Source organism: Chlamydotis macqueenii, chromosome 6, assembly GCF_036417535.1.
Source record: "Chlamydotis macqueenii isolate bChlMac1 chromosome 6, bChlMac1.mat, whole genome shotgun sequence".
Taxonomy (NCBI): domain Eukaryota; kingdom Metazoa; phylum Chordata; class Aves; order Otidiformes; family Otididae; genus Chlamydotis; species Chlamydotis macqueenii.
Genome location: NC_141561.1, coordinates 43,657,639 through 43,673,497, shown reverse-complemented (window position 1 = coordinate 43,673,497; position 15,859 = coordinate 43,657,639). Strand labels below are relative to the sequence as shown.

At 55.1% G+C, this 15,859-nt stretch overlaps 1 protein-coding gene across 1 annotated transcript in view; it reads right to left on the bottom strand.

Annotated features, from left to right (window-relative positions):
• The window catches only part of LOC147600343 (axonemal central pair apparatus protein HYDIN-like), a 33,242-nt gene that overhangs the window by 14,592 nt on the left and 2,791 nt on the right, over positions 1-15,859 (bottom strand). The window contains exons 2-17 of the mRNA XM_086751233.1: positions 15,465-15,528; positions 15,025-15,283; positions 12,969-13,112; positions 11,666-11,809; positions 10,517-10,830; positions 8,763-8,910; positions 7,850-8,059; positions 6,829-6,966; positions 4,973-5,150; positions 4,653-4,783; positions 3,463-3,596; positions 2,845-2,981; positions 1,862-1,989; positions 1,562-1,753; positions 1,026-1,175; positions 125-364 (exon numbers count right to left, since the gene is read on the bottom strand). Of these exons, the coding sequence (XP_086607359.1) occupies positions 125-364; positions 1,026-1,175; positions 1,562-1,753; positions 1,862-1,989; positions 2,845-2,981; positions 3,463-3,596; positions 4,653-4,783; positions 4,973-5,150; positions 6,829-6,966; positions 7,850-8,059; positions 8,763-8,910; positions 10,517-10,830; positions 11,666-11,809; positions 12,969-13,112; positions 15,025-15,283; positions 15,465-15,528 (2,711 nt within the window). The remainder of the gene's footprint in view (positions 1-124; positions 365-1,025; positions 1,176-1,561; positions 1,754-1,861; positions 1,990-2,844; positions 2,982-3,462; positions 3,597-4,652; positions 4,784-4,972; positions 5,151-6,828; positions 6,967-7,849; positions 8,060-8,762; positions 8,911-10,516; positions 10,831-11,665; positions 11,810-12,968; positions 13,113-15,024; positions 15,284-15,464; positions 15,529-15,859) is intronic.

Sequence of the window (15,859 nt, the reverse complement as noted above, 5' to 3'; positions counted from 1 at the left end):
AACCCTGAAATGCCACCAGGCTTTGCCATGGGGACTGCCTCCACCCCCCTGGCACGAGCCTGGGAAGGCTGGAGCGCTAGGAAGCGACGGGAGTGTGCCCATGGGACCAGACCTTCCCTCTCACCTGCTCCTCAGCAAGGTACTGCTGGTCGAACTCCAGGGAGTAAAACTCGATGGGGAAATCGCACGGGTTCTTCACCACCACTGTCCCCTCTGCCCCGCGGCTGCACGGCAGCGATGGTCCCAGCTCCAGCACCGAGGGGCTGAACTCCAGCTGTGGCTGCAGCCCATGCCCCGACATCTGCAGCTCGAGCTGCTGGCTGCTCTGGCAAATGTTAATCTTCACCTTGCTTCTGTAGGATTTCTGCAAAGAGAGAAGCACAGAAAGCTCCTCCATGAAGCCCCAGGTGACAGGGCCTCCCATTCAAGCCTTCCCCAAGGTCAGACTGCCTGGGAACATGCAGACAGGCTGGGCCAGGGCCATGGGGACTGCTGGCAGCACAGCACTGCAGGTGACTGTCCTGCCGTGCCCAGGAGGGTGTCTGGCGGCTGTTTTGTCTGCTGGTACCAGCAGCGGGATTAGCCTCGATGGGCCCTTCCAGCGTTATCCCCTGTGAGCACGCCACGTGCTCTGCACCAGGGCAATGCAGCCTGCAAATACGTCCTGGCAAGGGGGAAGATGATGGGAAAGAGGCAGAGTTCCCCATCATGCACCCACAGGTAGCCACACTGCAGTGCCCTGATGCTCGCTGTGCAAGCTCCCCATGGGGATTTCAAAGCCCCTCTCAGAAGGCTGTGCTGCAAGGGAAACCGAGGCACAGTGGGGACGGGGCTTGCAGAAAGCTCCATGCGGAGGTAGACCTCATCTCCTCCTCCCCACGCTGGGCTCTCGTTACCACACTGCCCTGACAGACCTCCTGGGGGTGAGTGAGCAGGATGAGTCCTGGTGTGCAGGGGAACCGCATATTTGTTTATCAGATGGACCTAAATTGGTCTATCAGGTGTTTCTGCCTCGCCAATCTCACCTCTTCCACAGGTGAAAACCTGACTTGCACGTGGCATCGCTGTCCTGGAGCGAGGACTCCAGCTGGGGGCAGCACCTCGAAGACACAGGGCTTGGCCTTCAACTCCTGGAGCAGCTTCCGATGCATGCGCACCGACAAACGTTTGTCCACCTGAGCACAGAAACCAATCGTGTGAGGTCTCCTTGGTCTGTGAGGACAGACTCTCGGTTCCTGCAGTGCTCTGAGATACTGTCATGGTGCTGCGAGCACCCACGTCCAAACCAGCCACAGCCACCACTGGCCTAGAACTGGAGGGAAAATGTGCAGGCAGGGTGCGCAGATGCACTGTCAGAAGAGGAGCAATGGGTGAAGCTGGCAAAGAAGTGAAGCATCAGCTAGTGAACAGGTGCAGGCAAACCAGATTTGCTCTGTACCTCTAAAGCTTCCTCAGGTGGGCTGTAGCCCAAGGGCTCAGGCAGCCACAGGCGCAGAAAGGGCAAGAGGGGCAAAGAAAGCCCAACCACGACGTTACACGTTCCACGGAGTCTGTGCTTTACCTTCTTAACAGGCTCACTCCTGGTGGTGAACCATTTGCAGGGGACCTGGAGTGGATTGTGGAGCTGGATGGTTTCTTCCTGGCACTGTCCGCACTGGACAGTGGAGAACTCCACTGTATCCTTGGAGAGGCAGAGGGACGGCACAGCAACGTTGGCACGGAGACGGACGTGAAATGTGGGGCCCCCTGTTAGCTAGTGAAGGACAGAGCATCCCGCTGAAAGCCCAGGTGACATCTGCTGCTGTCCCAAGCTGCCACCTGCCCTGAAAGGTGGTGAGGGAGGTGAGGAAGCATGCGGTACCTTGATGGGCAGGAGCACGTCCACCTCTCCCAGCGGCAGCTTGGCACTTTGTGGGTCGAAGCGCACCTCAAAAGTCTCTGTCTCCCAGCAGGGCAGACGTTTCACACGGGCAGGCTCCACACTGAAACCTTGAACAGATGAAAATAAAGCAGCTGAGAGGCACAACCCACATCAATGTGTCACAAGCGTGTTAAGGCCATACGAGTGTCCTGGCTGCTGGCTCTCTGAAGGACCCCTTGGCTTCTCCGGAGAAGCCTGCCACTCTTTCTCCCTTCTCACCACACACGGACAAAGGGTTTTCACAGCCAGAATCCAAGGTCCACACGGTAAAAAGGAAATCTATCATTTCAGGACCTCCAGCAATTTCTTCTTCAGGCATCCCACGGAAGGATGCACAGACCTCTCCAAAGGGGAATTTCCAACTAAGATCCCTCCATGCCATGGTGCTCCCTGGAAAACAACTTAGAGGAGACACCTGACCACCCCTCAGACACAGCGAGTCACCGTTGGATGGCAGTGCAGCCTTACCTCAAAGGCCTGCTTCAGAAGCCTGTTTCCATACAACACAGGACCTCACAGGCCACGTTCTCAATAAAGGCTGAACACAAGCCTTTATCTATATGAACTCTAAGCAAAGCACTTCCAAACCCCAAAGAGTCCGTCTGCTTGTAACAGAAGCCCAGAGTGCACAAAGAAACTCAGATGACACTCCTGGCAGTCAAGAGCAGAGGTTGCTGAGAGGTGACCACGCTGATCAGCCCATCTAGCCCCCAGGGAAGTGTTAGGGCAGTCACAGGCAGGCCAGGTCTCTGGGTCCTGCTGGCCAGGAGAACTCAGGCTCCAAAGCAGCAGGTAGAGAGGGTGGCAAGGAGGAAGAACTAGACAAAGAAGCACTCAAAAAACTCCCCATGGCCAGCAGCTGAAGCTACTTTGTCAGACAAGGCTCCTTCAAGCCCACGAGAAGTCTCTCCAGCACTGGTTACCTGTGTCACGCAGGACCTGTCCATCGGCGTGGAAGGACACAGGGAAGTGGCCAGTGTTGGTGATCTTCACGCTGTGCGTGTGGATGTCACCAGGAATGACAGAGCCAAGGTCCAGGATGTACTCGGGCAGCTGAGCCCTGAAAGGACGAGTAAGGACAGTTCTTAAACCACAGCCTGGCTACGTTTCCAAGTGGGTGGACGATGCAAAAAATGTGGGTATTTCTGTGTCCACTGCTGTAGAAACTCAGCTCTAGTCAGTGAATCCCAAGGCCTGACTATCTGGTAGCAAGACTTTGGCAAGTCCCAGGGAGTGTAGGTTCTAGGCTTCCTCAACTAGCAAAGGGACCTTAAAATAAAGTTACTTTAAAATGGATACTGGTCACCGCTCGTGTGCTATGAAAAGCCACTGCAGACAAGTTCACTGGACCTCCACTGGTCTCCGTGGAACTGCTGAGCCAGGGGTACAGCCCAAGCCTGAACTTGCTTCAGGACCCTGAAATAGGATTTGCCCCCACCGCTCTGCAACCAGATCTGTCCCCAAAACAGCAGCAGCAGGGCTGCGCCTCTGGCTGTTACCCTCGGGGTGCCTGGAGATAGGCTATGAGAGTCCCCACTGACTTGAGAAGGCTCTGACGAGAAGGCTGGTCAAAGGCTGTCTCCTCCGGGGGATGGGAGGCAAGAGCTTTCTGCTGTGCCAGGGCGTGTTCCTCTACCAGCATCTGCTCCATCTGCATCTGCAGCCGAGTGTCCAGCTGATGACAAGGAAAGACAGTGGCTGGTTAGCAAAGGTCCTTCCCAAGGCACAACCCTGTCTCTGAAACAGGATCCCAGCCTGCTCTTGTGGAGAGGGGTGATGGGGTCCTCCTGGCTCACTGCTCAGTGTCTGTGACACCTCCTGCTCTCTTAGCCAGGACCTTATCTCTAGGGAAATGAACTCCAGCGCCTTCGCCTGCCCGTCACTGTTACAAAAGCTGATCTCGTCAGAGAGGCAGACGGACAAGCCAGGAACCTTCCAGTGCTCCGAGTGCCTGCGCCCAGCCGGTGCCAAAGCAGCTTGGACAAAAGCTCTCTTGAAAAGGGAACCTTTTGTTGGGCCGGTGCCACTTGGAGCTGAGCACCGACAGCACAACCCCAGGGCACAAGTCAGGCTGCTGCGATTAACTCTGTAAACCTGGCAGGGCTTGGGTTCAGAGAATCCTAGAATCCTGGAATGGTTTGGGTTGGAAAGGAACTTCAGAAATCATCCAGTCCAACCCCCTGCAGCGAGCAGGGACATCTCCAACCAGATCAGCTTGCTCAGAGCCCTGTCCAGCCTGACCTTGAACGTCTCCAGGGATGGGGCATCCACCACCTCTCTGGGCAACCTGGGCCACTGCTTCAACACTCTCATCATAAAAAAAATTCTCCTTATTCCTGGTGTGAATCTGGCCTCTTGTAGTTAAAAACAATGACCCCTTGTCCTGTCGCTGCAGGCCCTGTTAAACAGATTGTCCCCATTGTTGTGAGCCACAGACACCCCAGCCATGACCTGCAGCGCCAGCACAAAGAACCATCAATTCGATGCCTTGAGCAGGGTCTTCAGGATCCCTCCCTGGGGCAGTCAGGAAGCTGGTGCATCTATGGGAGGGACAATGCCCCGAGGTGGGCAGCCCATGGGCAATGCTGAGTTGATGCATGACCATGGGCAGGTGTGGGCAGGGAGGTCCCAAGTGCCAGCAGGACCCCAGGAAGCCTGCTGTGGGGTGCAAGGGGCCCAAAGGACACAGGGGGAGCACCCTGTGCCAAAGAGGGAAGCAGTTGTTCCTCACCAGACTCTGCGAGTTGTCCATGGGTGGCTCCGCTGCCGCAGCCTCCCTCAGAACAACTGCTTCGCCCCTCTGGCTGTCTTTTTCCACCTTTTCTTTCGCCTCTTTGAGCAGCTTCTCATATTTTTCATTTCCTGAAGGAAGAGAACATCCACAAATACAAGTGTGGGCACAGCGCCATTCCCATTCAAGCTGGGAAGCCCCATTCCCCTAACGCTGGCCTCTCCCAGAAACACATTCCTCAAGCAAGATGCCCTAGGGACATATAACATGGGGGAAAAAAACCCCAGGGCCTTCCTGGGGAGCAGACGGGCAGTGCTTACCTTTGACGTTCCTGGGCAGGTCCAAGCAGATCCTGGGAAAGCTCCCCTCTCCTTTCAGGGAAATTTCTTCTGGCTCCAGGTGAGCCACTCGGATCTGGAAAGTCCTGCAGAAGCCTCCAGGCACTCCCGGCAGGTAAGAGACTTTGAGAACTTTCCGCGTGCCAGGTCCAACGTAACCCTGCAGAGCGCGGGAGAAGAGGGAGGGAATGCACCAAAGAGGCTTTGGTGGAGGGATGGCTCAGACGATAGACATGCTGCCAAGAGAAGGCATGTTCTCCAGGCTCAGAAAGGGTCAGACAACATGGCCTTCTGGCCTTCTTCTGTCCCAAAGCTCACATCTCCTGCACCAGGATGCACTGTGTCCTTCAGAGGGCTCCTAAGGCTGCATTCCCACAGCACTGCCTGCCCTTTGCTCAGCGTGAGCACAGCTCTTCTGCTCACGAGGTGTGCCCTCTGCCAGCCAGAGCCAAGCTGAGGGAAGAAAGGCTCTTTTGCCAGCCGCTACGCAAGATGAGGGAAGTGCCCGCACTCTCAGACGGGCCGGCAGCTCCTGTCCCAGCACGTCAGTGGTGCCCAGGCTGGTGTTGAGCGCCGACGTATTCACAGATCCCAACCAAACGTCTCCTGCCTGTGTGGTTGCACCCAGGGTGCTCGAGTCTCTCCAGACTCACAGTGATCTGCAAACGTACATCTCTGGAGAAGCAGGAGCCCAGTGCAGGAGGAGATCCAGGGAAGAAGGTGCTGCCAGGAAGGCCACCTCCTCTCTGGGCTTCCAGAAGGGCTGTCGGAGTCCCGGGCTGGGCTGACGCCAGCCAGGTCAGGAGCAACTACAAGCAGACAGCACCACTGCTCGAGGTGACAGGACATGGTCTCAGCTTTTGCAGCTCGCCCTCTGCACACTGGGCTGGACCCTCAGCTCCCGGCTCCCCTCCACGCTGCAGGGAGAAGCTGCTGAGCGGGACACATCCTGCCACTTGGTCTCCTGTGCCCTTACTGCAGCACACAACACAGCTGCAGCGAAAGCCAGCCCTGCCAAGCTGCCCGGGCCCATGAAGCAACTACAGCAACCACTGCCCGGGCCCAAGCAGAGCTGTGCTTTCGGGAGCTCGCGGGAAGGGGGCATCAGCGTCTCAGCCCTTTTCGGAGACAGGCATGAGGAAATGTGAAAGCCATTTGGCTTCCTCTTCCCATTGCACAAAGGGACATAGATAGGAACACCGCTTCAGCTCAAAGACACCCACGCAGAACGGAGAAGCTGGGATGGTGGGGTGCTGCAAACTCCTCTCCTTGCTATTCCACAGCCCCGCTCCTCCCTGGCCCCCCTCACTGCCCCACAAAGCTGCTGCAGAGCAGCAAAGCTGGAGCAGTGAGGGACCAGTACAGGGGCTGTCACCATTTCTGGCAAAGGACCTTCACGCCCAAGCAAGAAAGTATTTCAGTCTCCCCTGCTTAGTGCTGGCAGGGGGCAGGCAGGGTTTGTGCAGGCTCGCACCAGGAATAAGTCCTGTCCAATCACACAACCGGGGGAAGGCGACCCTCAGCAGAGTCTGCGCCATCCGGCTCCAGCGCCAGCATGAGCAGAGAGCTCAGCAGCTGGGGGCCAGAGAGCTCCCCAAGCACTCGTGCCTCCCGCCGGTGGGTGCTGTGTGACAGCAGGGCCACCCGCCAGCAGCGGCCGTTAAGGAACTCTCTCAGGCCCGCACCTGCTTGACCCTCTCTGCCCCCCAGCAGCAATTGCTTACAGCCCTGTCTCTCCTGGCTGCTTCTGTGGGTCTTGTCTTTTTTCCCTTTTTTCCCTCTCACCCTCTCCTGGGCAGCCTGAGACAGGCCCAGGGTTCATCGCTTGTGCTACTCACCGTGCTGGGCACAACCAGGGGCACGCCGGGCAGCGGGCTGTCTGCAGTGGCCGTGCTGGGGCTTAGCACCGCGTAGGTGATTCCCACCTTGCCGCTGTTCTGCAGGGTGAGCTCTGCTTCCGCGACTTTGTGAAACGGCTGAAGAGAGGGCAGAGGAGCGGGAAGTTACACACACCAGTCTGCTGCTGGGAGTCTCCTGCTGCTTGCATTGGGATGAGAGCAAATGAACACAACGCAAGAGAGAAGCAGGGACTGCAGAGAAGATACGGGCACTTGACTCTCCCAGGTCAGGCTGGGGAGCCCACAGCCACAGGGTAGCTCTTAGCCCTGCACAGGAACAGAGAGTGATGGCGGCATGCAGAGGGGCAATACCAACCATAGACAGATCAGTAATCAAGAAACCAAAGAGGATGCCAGCCCTCTGCACTTCAAGGTGTCATCTAACAGCTGGCTGAAAGAAAGGAGGAGGCACCAAGACATTTCAGAAGAACAGGCACCCGCACGCAAGTATTTGCAGAGCTTGCAGTGACAGCGACAAAGGGAGATGGACGTGCAACATGTACAGGGCCAACAGCTGGAAATATCTGGGGGGTTTTGAGCTGAAAAGAAGCAAAGCAGGGATCATTGTGGGACATTCTCTCCAGCTACAGTGACGGGAAGCCCAAGTTCACTTCCTCCCTGGTTTACTGTGTTGGTTAATCAAGAGCATGGAAAGAGAGCATCTCCTTGGACCTCAGGCTTTAGGAGCGGATCAGTGGATGGATGTCTTGGGGCATGTCCCCCTGGAGATCACCTCTGGGATCCTGCCTGCCCCAGGAGGCAGCATGAGTGACCTTGAAGAGGAGGAACTGCCAATTTTGGGGGAGCAGGGGTGGAGATGGCCATCAAAACCCAGCCTGGATGCAGGACGTATCACTCAAAAAGTAGCTGGGAAGGGGAGAGAGCCCTGGACCTAGGTGGGCAGCAACGCGCTGGTGGTGGTTTCGTGACAAGGACCTCTGCCAAGAGAAGTGCACGGTACCTGCAGCCCGTAGTCAATCTCCATGATGTCTAGGTGGTAGCTGATGAGCGAAGCCTCCCCACTCAACGCCATCTTGTAGGTCGGGCCTCCCTCCACCCTGCACAGCGCCATGGCGCGGGCAACAATGTTGGCGTGGCCAAAGAAAGTGAAGGTGACTCGCTGGCTCTCGCCTGGCTGCAGCACACCGTGCAGCGGCAGGATGTCGAAAACCTGGAAGCGAGGGAGGAGAGATCAAGATGTCGAGCACTGAAATGGGTGCAGAAGGGGAGCCGTGGCTTGGAGAAAAGGACAGACATGGCTGGAGGGACCTCTCCCTCAAACACAGGCAAAATCATCCTCATCTCAGCCTGCATCCATTCCACTTTCCAGCACAGTAACCACGGGAAAAATTTTCTCCCTTGCTCACTCATTAAGGCATTCATTAATACACTACACTGAAGTACTTTGGAGGTCTCCTGGCAGCAACAAATTCTCTCTGCTGCCTTTAGAAACAGGTTTTACTGCCTTTAGAGAAACACAAAGACTTGGAGGTGAGAGCCCTAGGAGCCCCTAGGAAGACTCCAGCCCAGCTCCTCTGACTCCTGATGCTTTGCACTCTCTCTCTGATTTGCATGCTGCTCTCTCTCAAGACGCTACAGCAAAATCTACTGCAGAAATTTCCTGCTGACCACTCGATTAGAGACAAGATGGATAATGCCCTCCATGGGTGCAGCAGAGGTAATGCCCTCCATCAATCCTATGACACGTCCCGCACAGCCTCTCCAGTGACCAGTCGCTGCAGCAGTGTTGTGGGATGTGCTTGGAGGGGTGCAAAGCTGCTCTGTGAGCAGCATCGAGAGCCACCCGTGGGAGCGGGAGCTGCGTAACTGCTTGCCACACTGGAAATGCAGGAGAGAGACACATTCCTACTTACATCCTCTGCTCTCAAGGCGAGGGGCTCTGCCTCCCCCAGCTGCCTCAGTTCCTTCATCCTCACCGGGCTCTGAGTCTTGATCCTCGCCACGCTGCCCGGGGATGACGCGCCTCGCTGCTGGAATAGCGCTGGTGCGGGCAGCTGGTAACTGGTTGCAAGGAGAAGTGGAAGAGGACAGAGGTGAACGCCTTGTGGGGAGGTAAGAAGCGCAGCAAGAAAAGACACATGAACTGTGCAAAAAGGTGAGACTGAGACACAAAGGGGCAGATCTGGACAGCGATGAGCTACAACAGACCCCCCAGTGCCCTCCTGAAAGCACCCACCCCTGCAGACCGTGCCTTCCACACCCAGAGGGCCTAAGTGAGAGAATCTGCAGCTCTACTGGATATTTCTCCTGAAATTTCCCTTGACAATTACCCACAGCTGTAGGTCCGTCCAAACAAGCAGCAGTGCTGGTAGCGTTCTCTAAGTGCGATCAGGCCGGAGCAGGGATGGAGCCTGCTTGTACTTAAACCCTAGTCTAATTCAGCAGGAGATGGCAGAGGCCTCCAAGCAGAGCTTACAGCCCTGCTCCTCCTTCCCTGCCCACCTCCCTCCACCTGCTCTTGCAGACTTCCCTCTGCCTTTTAGGGTCTGTTCTTGAAGGCGCCCTGCATCAAGAAGGGCCACACTGAAGACTTGTTGTTACTTGGTAAGGCTCAGCTGTGAACGGGCTACCCCAGTTCCCAGGACTTCTCCCCCAAGCCCTGCTCGGAGCAACAGCTCATTTCCAGGTCCAACAGCTCGTCTCCTCCGGGCCAGATCCCAGTTCCCTCAACAAAACTGTTTCATGGTGATCTCTTGTATTTGGAATAGCAGCACTTCCATGTCCAATGGTAAACTTGGCTTTGTTTCCTACAGCGTTACAGCAACATCGTTTGCTGCTGTAATTAAAACTGTCCAGACCAGACGTTAGCCCTGTGCAGAGAGGCCACAGCGGGAGGAACTGCTAGCAATGTGTTGAGAGATGGGCTCCAGCGCAACTGGAAGACTGGTCCTGGGCTTGGAACCCACAGGCCAGCGCTGGACAGCCCTGCTCGCCAGGGATGCTCAGACAAGTCCTCCCGCCAACATCTACAGCTGTACCCGAAGCCACAGCAGAACCTGCCGTTTGCTGTGAAACACTCAAGAGCTGGTTCGTGAAGGTGACGTGCAGGTTAACAGATGGAAACTCACTTCACCAAGGTGCTGTTTGCCGCAGGCCACCAAGCTCTGAGAAAGCAGCTTTCCACGCCAGCTTTCCTTCCCAGGGGAACCAGTACAGAGGCTACAGCCAAACAGCAGCAAGAGGCTGGGACAGCAGCACAGCGTGCTGGTGGCAGTGCCGTTGTAGCTTCTTAGTACGAGACGACAACAAACAGAGTTGGCAGGGAAGGAAAAGAGGCCACATGATACATCTGCTTGTCCAAGTGCCTAAGCATGGCTTTGTAGCTCCAGAAATAAAGCAGGATTCTAGCTTACGGCTCTGCAAAACGTGCTGGTAGTATCCTACAGCCCCAGCTTGGCTGGAGAACATTGTCTCCTTCCCAGCATCAAACTGGTGAAGATCACCTGTTTGCTGAGCATCTCCCCTGACCACAGCTGGCAGGTGATATTTCCACAAGGCAATGTGGAAAGCAATTTGTCAGGTCCCAGGCAAACAGCCTTGGTCTTTGCCAAGGACAGGCAGGACATCAGGAAGAAGAGCTTCAAGGAGAGGGCAGAGGTGCACATACCTCCTCCAGCTCACGTGGCTGTTTGGCAGGAGCATCCAGTGGTACCGGACAGGAAGCGGGCTGCAGTTGGTCATCTCGACGCAACGCTCCTCTTCGGTGTCATTCAAGATGCCGCCAAAGTCCAGGGCCGTGGTCTGGATGCGGAGACTGGGAAAGTAGACCTCTCCCCTAACGGGGACCAGCTCCACATGCGGGTGCTCTAGAAACTGTATCTTCAGAGTCTTCTCTGCTACCCGGCTATTCAAATCCTTTTCATAAGCAGGGTTAAAGCCGATGAAGAGATGAAGCTCCTCCCCTACCTCCAGCTTCATGGGCTGCAAGGAGATGAAAAGCATTCACCACCAGCTGATGAAGTCCCAAGGTCTGAGGGCATAAAACGTGTCAATGCTCAAAGTGTGACCCCTGCGTGGGCTTCAGGTCATGCTTCATTTTCTGGACAGTGTGCACCTGACCGCAAGCACCACAGCAGTCTTCTCTGAGACTGCCTCAGGCTCACATCTCTGTGCTCTGCATCGATAGCAATACAAGGGGGAAAGAAATATTGTTCTACTGTACTCGGAACCCCCCAAAGCTGTATGCTGAGTACATCACCAAAGCAGCACTCTGGCAAGCCAGGGCCTTTTCCCCTGACTCTAGAAAAACTTCTTTATCCTCACACTCAACACAAGCACAACAGCACTGCGTCCTCACCCTTGCCGGGGCTAGTCACCAGCACGGCACAGAAGTGGTGGCCGTGCCTACAACAACACGTGTTTAGCAGGGTCCACGTCCCACACCTTCCACTAACAGCAGGGCAGGCACCAGGCTGAAGGCAGAGCTGCCCTCCAAGAGAGCAAGCAGCTCCAGAAGTGGTCTGAGGATGGTGGCTGGAGAGCTGGGACGGCTTCCAAGAGACGCCTTTACTACCCGGCTTGCCCAGACCTAGTTGCCTGCTGCCTTCTCTCCATGTCTTAGAGCCAGGTGTGTTTCCCCAATTCAGATGATATTCTGTTTCCTTCAGCAGCTCGTTTCAAATCTGATTTAGTTCAGGCCAGTCTACTGCTGACTCTAAAGTATCAACTTCTCTACTGGAGGGCCTCCCACCAGAAACGCGCCACCACACTCCTCCCTCTCCAACACCCACCAGCAGGAAGGTCCACGGCTGCTCACCTGGACATCTGCAGGGAGGGGCTGCCGGTGCGCATCGCAGATGAAGAAGGGTTGCTCTAAGGCCAGGACAAGGCTGACTGGCAGGGAGGAGTCGTTTTTTAAAGAAAGAGACTTGTACTGAAGGCAAAGGACATCACTGGGTTGCTACAGAAACAGAAGACAAGGGGAAAAAATCAAGTTCAAGTGGCCATGGACCTCCTTCCCTTTCTGACGCATTGCAACTTTTTCAACCCCAGACATGCATACATCTCTATTTACGATTTTCATTAGTTTGTATCCTTCCAAAAGTTTTTCCTCTAAGACTATCAGATGCTCTCCATGTTCAGAAACTGCAGCATCCCGTGTGGGGACAGCGGAGGGAATAGGATTTACCCTGTAGTGGAGAGCCTGCAGTAGCCTGAGGTTAGTTTGGAACATTTACACGCACACACAGTCAGCGAGAAACCTCAGCTGCCCGGTAGCAACCTGTCTCCTGAGGCCCCTGCTACAGGGGGCATTGCTCTGGGTTTCCTGCATGGTTTATAGAAACCAGACAGTGTCTGGGAAACTAGTGCTGTGCGTGCTGATATCAAACAGCTGCAGTGCCATAGCCCTCCATAAATCGGAGCGCGTGGCGTCAAGCACACCACAGGCAGACATCAGGGAGAGCTGAAAAGCTTCTAATTAAATCTGCCAGCTCACAGGATTTTGTGCTTCTCAGGATGCCTGGGAACCAGAGGAGACACCTGAAAACACAGAAACTAAACACTGAAATATCTTATCTTTGTCAGACCCATGTTTATCTCATGGGAGAGGGAAAGTTCACGCAGGAGTTGGGATCCAGAGACTAAAGGGCACCTGCTTTGGGTTGTTCTCAGCGCTGCAGCTGAAGACGTCTGCAGGTCCTTTGAAGAAGGTGAGTGTTGGGGAAATGCAAAGAGCGAGCATCCATACCAACGTCAGAGAAGGCAAAGAGAGACAAGAGATGACAGGTTTTGCTCATCACCCTGAGGAGCTGACAGCAATCTCAGTTTTCCTCTGCTTCCCTACAGGACTGCTGTTCAGACTTCACCGTGCCTTGGAGGATCCTCAAGAACCTCCCTTCACACTGACTGCAGAACCTTGTGTCTCTCTGGATGTGGCCATGATCCCCTTCAGCGCAGCAGCTGTCATCTCAGTTTTACTTGGCTGAAGTTAAAAAAAAGTCCCGTCTCTGACTTGGAGAAGCTCTTTCATTTCCTCCTTGAGCACAAGCACACGCACCCCACAGGCTTTCAGGCCTCGGCCACGCTATTAAATGCCAGGATGCAGTCCCGAGACTTACCTTCTCCACCCGGAAAGTGATTGCCCTGGAGGACATTTGCAGGACGGGAGCAATGAACTCGCACGTGACGTCCATGTGCATTATCTGCCTCTTCCTTCCCTCCCTTCCCACGATGGCGTGACACAGCAGCCGCTCCTTCACCACCTGTGTGCAAGAGTCGCAGGTCACCCGGCGGGTGCTAGCACGGCATCCAGAACACACCCTGCATTTACCATCACCCAGCCACGGACCGTACTGCTGCCAGGAAGTGACAGCCACTGGTCTCCTCAAGAGCCCCCTTTTCTTTTGATGCTGCTTCCTATTTATTCTGCACGCCAGTGTCCATAATGCTACACCCCAACGTCCACAAAAGGCACCTGTGAGTCACCTGCTGCCTACAGCCGTAATAATCCCTGCCACAAAGGATTATTGCTTTGATGTGCCCCCTTGCTAAGCACAATACGTACGGAGAGCTGTTGGAGCTGATTAAAAATATAGAACCATATGAAGGGAAGGAGGTGCTGGAAGGGCCAACGCCAGCAGACCCTGCCTTGGAAGCTTAGTGGAAAGGATCCATGGAAAAACCCAAGGAGCCAGCCTGCTTTCAGGTCAAGAGGGGATCACTCGTGTACTCTGCCCTCCTAAAGCACCCCAGGAAAGAGAGGTCTTGGCCTTCACAAGAAAAGCCTCTGCTTAAGCCAGATGCTCTTACATTCAAGACTTTTTCCTCATTTCCCATGGTTTCACTTCTCCAATTCCTCCTTTCATTTCTCACTCTTCCTTCTTGTACACCACCACAACCCAACTCCTCCTCTGAGCCTACAGCCTTCCAAATCATCTGTGTCGCACGGGCAAGGCAGGGAGTTGGGCTTCTGACCAGCCTGAGGAGTATTAAGTTCTCAAGACCCAAGGAAGGTGGAAAGCCCACTCCCAGAGTCTTGGCTTTGACTGCAGGAGCCACAAAGCCACAGCTGTGCCCACAGATGCCCTTTCAGCTTTCCAGGCAAGACACCCTCACCAGTGCCCTGAGCACTTTATTTCCTTTCTGGTACCTTTGTCTCCTCTTCAGCTAAACCTGTGGGCTCAGAGCTGCACTGGGACAGTCTCACCACAGTCAGCGAGGGGAGTAATCAAGTCTTCTTCAAGCTACCACTGAGGCAACGCTTTCAAACAACCTTCAAACCACTCATACCAGCAGGAGCTTAATGCAGATTTAGTTCCCATTCCCTTAAACATCTGTGCCCAGGAATGCTGCAGGCAGGGAATGCGCAGCAGGGTTAGCCGGCAGCTTCTCTGCGGAGCTGGATTTCCCCTGGAAAGAAGGGGCCTGGGAGGAGAACAGCCAGCAATCCTGCTGACATTTCCCTCTCTGAGCTGCCATCCAAGGGTGCCGCAAGACCTGGCTGCCCTTGGGACAGCGGGGCTGGCTGCGAGACTGGGGCAGGCAGTTATGGAAACACTGACAAAAGTCAAGCTGTCAAATACAGTGATCCCTGGGAACAGTTTCCCACGTGGGGACCGTCACTGTGATCACCAGAGCTGGCACAATGTGCTTGTTTTTCTCCTCCAGGACTTAGAGCTAGAGCAACCCTCTGTCCATCTTTGTCTACAGAGGAAAAAAATGTCATTCCCAGACACTCCCTCCCTTCACCGGTGTTTTGTTTTATTCGCTGCTTCCCCCAGAAGCTTTGCATTTTTTTTTTGCATTTTTCTTTACTTTCTGCCTGTGCTCCTAGTCAAAGTGTAGCATCTTTTCTCTGCCTTTCCCTTCCACCTCAGCACGTGACACCTCGTAACCTGCCGTTTGCCCCTGAGCTAGTAATGCTTCCTTCTGCCCATCTTTTGCTAGCAGCAAGGTGGGTTTATGGTAGCTACAGAAACATGAAAAAGCCTTAGCAACTGATGGTGGCCAGCAAGGAAAGCAACTGGTACCGCCATGGTGGCAGCTTGCTTGTGCCACTACAACAGTTCCTTGAAAGCACTTGCTCATTTTCTCAGGGAAATGTCAAGGGGCTGCAGAAGAAGTCCCAGCGCAGGTGATCTGATGGGAAAGGCTCAGCCCTCGGGGCAACCTCACCTGGGGAGTGCTGGAGAAGCCTTCCAGCACCATCTCCATGCTCTGGCCTGGCATCAGCTCCATCCTCGGAGGATGGAGCTTAAACACAGGGCAGGCAGGCTTGCGGCTCTGCAAGGAAGCTTTGCCCTTGGTGTCTGTGATGGCAGGCAGACGGTCACACCGGTGAGATGGGGCAAAACCTTCCATTGTCCCACAGAGATGATGAGTGTGTCCTCCTTTCTTCATTGTCTTGAAAGAGTAACAGCAGCACGGAACCAAGCTAGAAGAGAAGCAGAGATGGAAAATGTCATGGGAGCTGCCATTTCCAAGGAGTCCCTCAGCCTCAGCACCCCCACGGCCTTAGCGCACTGCACACTGCGCAATAAAGCCACCTCCAAAAAGGCTGACCCAGCTCAGAGCTTCAGCAAAAGCCAGACCTTGGCTGCCCCTAAGTTCATCACCATCCACTAGCTGGTCTGTTTGCCTCATGGAAGAAAAGCTGCATGAAGAACATCATCTCAGTTGCTGTGGACAGAGCAACACCAGCCTTTGGCGCTTGAGACCCAGAGCATTTTTCCAAGGTGCTTCCTGCAGGTCTCGCTGCTTCGGATGCCGAGCTGGCCTGTCCTGGCTGCCTGGATGGCGGAACAGCTTGGCTGCCGTTTCACCTTCCCCTTGGGAGCTGCTGCCTCAGCTGGCTTCCTCTGAAGATGCTATTTGGGAGCTGCAGGGTTTGCAGCCTCATCTGCCCACCTGGATGCTGGGCTGGCCCCCGTGGTGGGGTCCCTGCCCTGGCACCAATGTTATCCACATCGGCCCCCCATCCCTTAGGGAACAGCCAACCGCCACTGCCCCA